Below are 8,690 nucleotides of genomic sequence, written 5' to 3' on the forward strand. Positions count from 1 at the left end.
TCTCTGTGCCTCAGTTCTTATCTGTAAAATGGGGATGAAGTCTGTGAGCCCCATGTGAGGCAACCTGATTACCTTGCATCTACCTCAGTGCTTGGAACAGTGCTTGGCACATAGTAAGCACTTAACAAATACCATTAGCATCTTCTAGATTGTGAGCCTGTTGTTGGGTAGGAATTGTCTCTATTTGTTGCTGAATTGTACTTTCCAAGCGCTTATACAGTGCTTTGCACAGAGTAAGTGTTCAATAAGTACGATTGAATGAATGAACGAGCTTCTGCATTTATTCACATAATTGCCTCTACCGTGAAATTAACTTTTGAAGCAGAAAAAAGATTATTTTTTGTGCCTTGTAATCGTAAGCAATGAGGAGAAAGAGGAACAGAATGATGAGAGCTCGACGAAGCAGGCCCCGGTAGGAACTTCAGTAAGAATGCTGCTGGTCAGGGAAGGAGAAACAAACGGATGAGAACATGTCAACCCAGCAGGTGAGGGTAGAGGGAGTGGAGGAGGAGTTAATTAAATATTGCCTAATCTTCTCTGCAGCTGTGAGACCTGGATCTCACATAGGCAATACATCAGTTCCTTGAGCAGTTAATAATAATTATAATGATGATATTTGTTAAGCACTCACTATGTGCCAGGGATTGTACTAAGAGCTGGGGTGGATACAAATAAATCTAGTTGATGGCAGTCCCTGTCCCATGTGGGACTCACAGTTTTAATCCCCATCTTAGAGATGAGGTAATTGAGGCCCAGAGAAGTGAAGTGACTTGCCCGAGGTCACTAAGCAGACAAGTGGCAGCTCCATCAAGGTCATTTGTAGGAGGTATTCAATATCAAATAACTAGACAAAAAGACAAACATTAAAGTTCTGGAAATTACTCAGTTTGGCAGCATCAAAACTATGCCCATCTTAACATTCAACTATGATGGTGGGGCATATGAAGAGAATGAGAAACAGCAGGATTATAACGATGGCATTTGCTAAGCACTTACCATGTGTAAAGTAGTAGAAGCAGCGTGGCTCAGTGGAAGGAGCCCAGGCTTGGGAGTCAGAGGTCATGGGTTCGAACCTCGGCTCTGCCTCTTGTCAGCTGTATGACTGTGGGCAAGTCACTTCACTTCTCTGGGCCTCAGTTACCTAATCTGTAATGGGGATTAAGACTGTGAGCCTCACGTGGGACAACCTGATTACATTGTATGTACCCCAGTGCTTAGAACAGTGCTCTGCACATAGTAAGCGCTTAACAAATACCAACATTATTATTATTAAGTATTGTACTAAGCACTGGGGTAGATACAAGATAATTAGTTCAGAGTCCCTGACCCACGTGGGGCTCACAGTCTATGCAGGAAAGAGAATTGGTATTGAGACCTCGTTTTCAAGATGAGGAAACTGAGGAACAGAGAAGTTAAGTGACTTGCCTAAGGTCACACAACAGGCAAAGGGCAGAGCCAGGATCATTCTCCCAGGCCCACGCTCTTTCCACTAGGTCAGGTTTCCTAATGGATACCTAGACAACTGCTGTATGGAAACATGAAATTGGGAAAGATAAAGCAAAGAGGGCAGAGGAAGTATTTTAAGGATTCAGTAAGTCTCAGACAATTTTGCATCTCGGCTGACAACGGAAAGTTAATTGTTAATGATAGACCCGTATGGCATATCGTTATCATGAAAAGAGTGGCTCTTTTTACGCAAAAGATTTGTAAAGAATCAGAGACAGGAAAGAAAAGACAGCAGTTTCAGGTGCCGCAAACATTAGACAAAATAATAGAACAAGGGACAGCCATTTTGTGTGTACAGTGTGGCTGGGACTGTGGGTTCCACATTAATCTTTTCAGCACATGCACACATTTGGTAAATTTCACCATCAGCTGTGTCTTTGAGCATGAGGACAACTCTCTATCTCTCTCTGTCCCTCTAGCTTTGTCTCTCTCTGTCTCTCTCTCTCTTTACCTTTCTCTCTGCAGCAATTGGAAGAATGCAATAGAAGTACAAGATGCCACCTTGTTCTCCCTCTTACCTTTCTCTTCCTTCTCCCCTCCTTTCCTCCTCTTTTTTCCCTTCTGCCCCTTATTGCTAGACTTTATTCTTACATGAGCTGTAAAATAGCCATAGCCCTGTTTTAATGTTGCAAAAACTATGCAAAAAAGTGGGGTGATTGTGTTAGTGAATACGGCATCTGACACCAAGCTTCTTGGATTATTTTAAACATTTTCCAAGACTAAGATTACAGTCGGGTTGCCTCTCGACACCTGTCTCCCCGGTTCAGTAGGGTCAGATTTTCAAACATGGAAATGGGGGAGCACATCGGCCTTGCTAGAGGCCAGAGGTATTCTTAGGGCATACCTCACAGTAACTGCTTGGATTTTTATCTTTTTGTTTTCAGAAGGAGTAGATCCAGTTTTGCTATCCATTGTTCTTCTGACTTTCTCTTTTGTGGCCGTGTTGGTCATTCTCATCTGTGTATTTTGGAAAAACAGGTAATTTTTTTTTAATTAGTTACATTTTAATTAACATTCAACTAACCGTTAAACTTTACATTAAGCTAACCATTGAGATCTTAATAAATTTGCACCGCCTGCCCAGTTTTCAAATCAGAGGTCATGGAGAGCTGAGTTTTATTAGTCAACTTTGCAAGAGACCAAAATCAGTAAACAAGATGCAAGGACTTACAGGAAGCATATCCGTGGAGTTGCATAACTTGGATCAGGCTTGTAACCACTTAAGCTGAAAGCCAGACTTATAGAGCAGCATGGTGCAGTGGATAGAGCATAGGCCTGGGAGTCAGAAGGTTGTGGGTTCTAATCCCTTGTCTGCTGTGTGACCTCAGGCAAGTCACTTCACTTCTCTGGATCTCAGTTACCTCATCTGTAAAATGGAGATTGAGACTGTGAGCTCCATGTGGGACAGGGTCTGTGGCCAAACCCACTTTGCTTATATCCACCCCAGAACTTGGCACGGTGCCAGGCACATAGTAAGCACTTAACAGATATCACAGTTATTATTGGGTATTATTATTCTTAGAGCCTTGTTAGGCCCATTTAGGGCCCCAAAGTACCCTGACCTCATTTCTTGGGCTGGAACTTTGCATCGTGGTGGGCCCCTATAAGCTTCTGGAGGTTGAAGCTCTTTAGTCCAAGCAAACTCATGGTGCATGCCTGGATTACCCCCTGCCACTGCACTACCGTGGCCTCCTCCACTCAGGGAGACCTACAAAGGGGTGGGGGAGGACCCCTAGGGTCCTTCCAACCCAAGTTCAATGCAAACTCACTTCTCCCAGGCTTTGGGTTTCAGTTTGTTCTATCTTGGCCCATAGGCCAGATTGAGTGGAAGTTGATGGGCCAAAGCAAATCCATACAGGTGGGTAGAGGGGAAACATTCCCCGAGAGGGGAGGGGATCTCATCGACATGCTGTATGGGGCCATAAAAAGCTGGGAAGGAGGAGAATATCTGGTTCTGTCAGTGGAGAGAGAAATGGTGACCCAAAGAGTTATCGAGCTGAGCAGAGAAAGGCCCATCCACTTTCATCTCCATGGCTCTCTGCTGTTTGTCTCCTTGGGCTACTTATTATCCTCCAGAATGTCCCCTGCTCCTTACATCCAGGAAACCATGGTGGAAGATACAGTTAATGGAAGAAGGAAGAGGAAAGCAGCTTTCTACATTCAGGTCCATGTCAGCACCGTGGGGGATTGGAATGGTGTAAATCACCACACCTTCACCGGATGTGTACTCACAATTGGACGGCTTTAATGCAAGATCTCTGTTAAACCCTTTTCTGGCCATTTAGCAGTTAGTTGTGTCTAGTGAGGAGGAGCATGGTATAGAGGGTAGAGCACAGACCTAGGAGTCAGAAGGTCATGGGTTCTAATCCCAGCTCTGCCACTTGTATGCTCTGTGACCTTGGGCAAGTCACTTCACTCCTCTGTGCTTCAGTTACCTCATTGGTAAAATGGGGATGGACACTGTGAGCCCCATGAGGGACAGGGACTGTGGTGTATCCACTCCAGTGCTTAGTACAGGGCCTGGCACACAGTAGGTGCTTAACAAGTACCACAGTTATTAATGATGATAATAATAATAATAATAATGGTATTTGCTAAGTGCTTACTATGTGCTGAGCCCCGTTCTAAGCGCTGGGATAGATACAAGGTTATGAGGTTGTCCCATGTGGGACTCACAGTCTTAATCCCCATTTTACAGGTGAGGTAACTGAGGCACAGAGAAGTGAAGTGACCTGCCCAAAGTCACACAGCTGACAAGTGGCAGAGCCGGGATTAGAACCCAGAAGTCTGACTGCCAAGCCCGTGCTCTTTCCACTAAGCCATGCAGCTTCTCTTCTCTCTCTTAGTGCAGTGGTATTCTTGTAGCCTGAATTCCATTTCAATCCCCGTGCTATCCTCTTCTAGAATTAAGCCTGTGTTATGGCCCAATCTCCCTGACCACAAGAAGACTTTGGAGCATCTGTGTAAGAGACCAAAAATGGTGAGCATTTCATGTTCGTATTAGATGGGGTGGCATAATGATGGGAAAATTGATAAACAGCATGGCTTAGTGGATAGAATATTGGTTTGGGAGTCAGAAGGACTTGGGTTTTAATCCAGCCTCTACCACTTATCTGCTCTGTGACGTTGGGCAAGTCCCTTGACTTCTCTGTGCTTCAGATGCCTCATCTGAAAAATGGGGATTAAGACTGTGAGCCCCTAGTGGGACATGGACTCTGATCAGCTTGTATCTACCCCAGTGCTTAGTACAGTGCCTGGCACGTAGAAAGTGCTTAACAAATACCATTTTAAAAAGTGGACATTAGAAAATTCTAAATGGCTCTTTGTCAAGGGTACTTCCCCATGGAGGACAGGGACTATATCTGACCTGATTATCTTATATAGACCACAGTGTTTGGCTCATAGTATGTGTGCTTAACAAATACCATTTTTTATTATTATTGTTATCATTATTATTATCACCCCTAGGGTCATTTGAACTGCTGGAGGGGAAAATTTAGATCATTATAGGAAGAACTCTGATCCTTTCTTTCAAAGGATCCCTGGACTGACCTTTTAATTCCGGCTCTATGTAATCGAGCGTATTGTGTCTTCTCTTGTCCAGGGCTTAAACATAAGCTTTAATCCCGAAAGTCTCAAAGTGGACCAGATTCATAAGGTGGATGATATTCAGGCCAAAGAGGAAGTGCAGAATTTCCTGCAGGCTCCTCCTCCACCCGGCGAAGTCGACGACCTATCCGAAAAACTCTTGCTGAGGGGAGGCTTGCAAGGCCCCGACTGGCCCTCTGAGAACAACCAGATCCCCCCCGTGACCTTTGGGGGAAACTCACCCACCGGCAGCCTGAACCGGAACTTCAAGAAGGGTGATCTCTCTCTGGACCCCACCCTGAAATTCCCTAGCCAGCTGGAGGGCAGCAAAAAAGATGGACACCTGTATAGTGGCCTGCTGATCCAGGCCAGCCCCGCCGGGGGCAACTTGGGCTTTCCTTTCCCCCTCAAATCGGGCCTCCTCAAGTCCAGCGCTGCTCCCCAGGGCCAGCCCAGCAGTGCCGCTTCAGTGTTAAGCCATGAATATGTCACCATGTCAAGCTTCTATCAGAATCAGTAAGCCTCCAGTCCTCCAGGACAAGGGAAGTTTCAGGACTGGTGAATCTGGATGGCCTTGGAACCTAGAAGTTAAGGCCGGACGCCCTGCCTCAAATCTGGGGCCAGCCCGAGAATGAAAGGGGAGAGGGTTCCCCAACTGCACTTACTCCATGTATACAGAAGCACAGAGTCCCTTCTTGCTCCTCTTGATGACCTAAATCACTCTCTCCCTTACACGACGTGAGAGGGCTCACCTTTGTTGCATTAATTCATATATCGCCCCAATCAACAAACTTCACAAACTAATCTTCATGCAGTGAAAAGAACAAAAGAGAATTTTTTTAAAAAAAAAGGCAAGACCAAACCAGCTTATCACTGAACTAGACGAGCCCCTCTAAATTCAGTCGAATGAATACATATTTGAAGGGCCCTAGGGTTCCTGCACTGGATAAGGGCACTGTACCAACTAATAATGATCCGATCAAAATGAGGGATGGTCCACAATCGGTCAGTGAATCAATCAGTTGAATGTCAGTCTGAGCCAGCCCAGGTTTGAAGCTGCAGGCGCTATGCACGCTGCCTAGGCTCAAGACAGAAATAAAACTTCAGTTGGCATAACATTCTGCCACTCCCCTCTGGAGGCTCAAGATCCTGGTCTGCACATGCCCAGATGGACATCATTGGATCCCAGTTGTCTCCCGTTGACCAAGGTACTGTGGCAGCACACAATTTCCCTATTGGAGTGGATATTTATCAGCACCAAGGACACACAGGGAGTGACTTAAATCTGCTTTTGAAGAAACAATTCTCATCTGCAGCTATGAGTCCTGAAGATAAAAAAGGGAACAAACCCAGCTCCTTTCATTGTTCCATAACTGTGCCCAACTGGGACTTAATCCATTGCGGAAATTAAAGACTTTTAGAATTGAGTGAGAAAAGGAAGTCCCAGGGTGCAGGGCTTGGAAGAAATACTTTTGCACAATGTCTCAGAGCCTATTCATCAAAACCACTAAAGTCAAATCACCTAAAATTTACATACCTTGAGATGGCCAACATCCAAATCAGCCCAAATCAAAATCAATTGTCAGTGAAGAATCATGGAAGACAAAGTACAAAGGTATATTTAATGTTTTTTAGGTTTTCCCTGAACCCAAGAACCTTGAACAATTGGACTGCTTGTTATTTTTTTTTTAGAAGGTTTGATTTTAGTTGCGTGGTTTCTGATGATTTATCACACGGATATAGTTGTGATGGACTCTCTCTCCAACAACAACAGACTTCAGAACCGGGCTGCCGTCGGATTTATGACACAACTGACTCCTGAAAATTGCCTCGGGAAATTGTCATGTTGCATATGGGTATCAATTTTCCCATAGGAATAATGTTATGAATGGAGGAATTGCTTCTTGAACCCCATTTTTCAAAAAACTACACATAATTATGTACTCAGTCAATTAGAGATTAGTAAAATAACTACGCCAATGTAGAAAGAGAAACATGAACACAGAAAAACAGCGTTAGAGAATAACAGTCAGAAAGTGAGACAGAGCGGGAGAGAGGGGGGAGAGGGAGAATGGGTGACAAAAAAAATCCTCTCACTCACAAATAAACTGACTCATGTAAACATATGCCCACAAGCACACCAAGTCACACCCACACAGAACCACATATGCTCCTACCAAACCAAAGATTAGCCTCCCACACAATCTTACAAGCCTGCCATGGCCTCTGTGAAGCGAGAGGCAACCAAGAGGCCCTCCCCTTTCTGGCCCCCAGCCTCCAGGACCTTTTCCCTGGACCTACAAGCGCTTATTACAGTGCTTTGCACACAGTAAATGCTCAGTGAATACGATTGAATGACCCTATATTTTCCATGCCAGAAACCACTGGGGAGCAAACAGCCAAAGCAGCAGCCGGACCCAGACGTGACAGAAGCAGCCAAGGAACTAGAAGCTAGGAAGGAACTACTCTTCTGTCTCTTCTCTCCACTGGCCAGCTGCTGCTACTGTGCCCCGTTGAACTCCTTGCCAGCTGTGACCCAGATTTCCACCACCCCAATCAAAGTTTGCTTTTTGATGGGTTTTCCTGGCTACTTTGCCAGAGGGAAGGACAGGAGCTCAAAATTCCTGCCTGTCCCACCTAAGAGTGGAAGACACCTAGGTATTGGAAACACTCATCATTTGACTTTACTTCGCTCTCAATCCAGTTGAAATTCTGCCCCATGCACTAAAGGTTTTGGGCAAAAGACCAGTCCTCCTGTACACAGTGGAGTTAGTACTTGAGAAGCAGCATGGCTCAGTGGAAAGAGCATGGGCTTTGGAGTCAGAGATCATGAGTTCGAATCCCAGCTCTGCCACTTGTCAGCTGTGTGACCATGGGCAAGTCACTTAACTTCTCTGTGCCTCAGTTACTTCATCTGTAAAATGGGGATTAAGACTGTGAGCCCCACGCGGGACATCCTGATTCACACATCCTGATTCACCTGTGTCTACCCCAGCGCTTAGAACAGTGCTCAGCACATAGTAAGCGCTTAACAAATACCAACATTATTATTATTAATTCATTGAAAAGGTTTTCTCTAGCAGAAAAGACTGCTGCTCGAGCTCTCTCCCTCCCCTGGTCCCCCTCCTAATAGCCTCCGCCATCCATCCAGTTCCTTCTCCAAGTCAGAGGATTGGAGTTGGGTGCATACATTTAGAATTTTGTTTTTGCAAGATGGACAACCAACCAGTTTAGGGTATAGATGGCTCTAGGGCAGAGTGATAGGAAAGGATTGAAAAAGAAGTGCACTCTTTGGAGATATCTTTAATTACTGCAAATGAATGGCTCTATGAATGTGTGTGTGAGAGAGTGAGTCAGTGGAAGTGTTTGAATTTCATTCATTTATTTTGCTTTTCAAATTCACCATGGCTGCTAATGCTTGATGAAGCTTGACAAATGCCAACTTGCACAGTACTACCTGAAAAACAAATATTACCAGGAAGGCAAAGTCATGCTATTGTATAACCAGAGTAGTATATTATGAACTTCCCCAAGTCACAGAATAATGTAGGATGCTATTCCCAGCACTCTTCTTCACTGTTGTACCAGCGGCACAA

At 44.9% G+C, this 8,690-nt stretch overlaps 1 protein-coding gene across 1 annotated transcript in view; it reads left to right on the forward strand.

Moving 5' to 3' along the window:
* The window catches only part of IL7R (interleukin 7 receptor), a 29,530-nt gene extending 22,542 nt beyond the window's left edge, over positions 1-6,988 (forward strand). The window contains exons 6-8 of the mRNA XM_007660053.3: positions 2,391-2,484; positions 4,411-4,486; positions 5,111-6,988. Of these exons, the coding sequence (XP_007658243.2) occupies positions 2,391-2,484; positions 4,411-4,486; positions 5,111-5,614 (674 nt within the window). The 3' untranslated portion in view covers positions 5,615-6,988. The remainder of the gene's footprint in view (positions 1-2,390; positions 2,485-4,410; positions 4,487-5,110) is intronic.
* Positions 6,989-8,690: the final 1,702 nt, after the last annotated feature.

The sequence above is a fragment of the Ornithorhynchus anatinus genome, chromosome 3 (genome assembly GCF_004115215.2).
Source record: "Ornithorhynchus anatinus isolate Pmale09 chromosome 3, mOrnAna1.pri.v4, whole genome shotgun sequence".
In the NCBI taxonomy this organism is placed as follows: Eukaryota; Metazoa; Chordata; class Mammalia; order Monotremata; family Ornithorhynchidae; genus Ornithorhynchus; species Ornithorhynchus anatinus.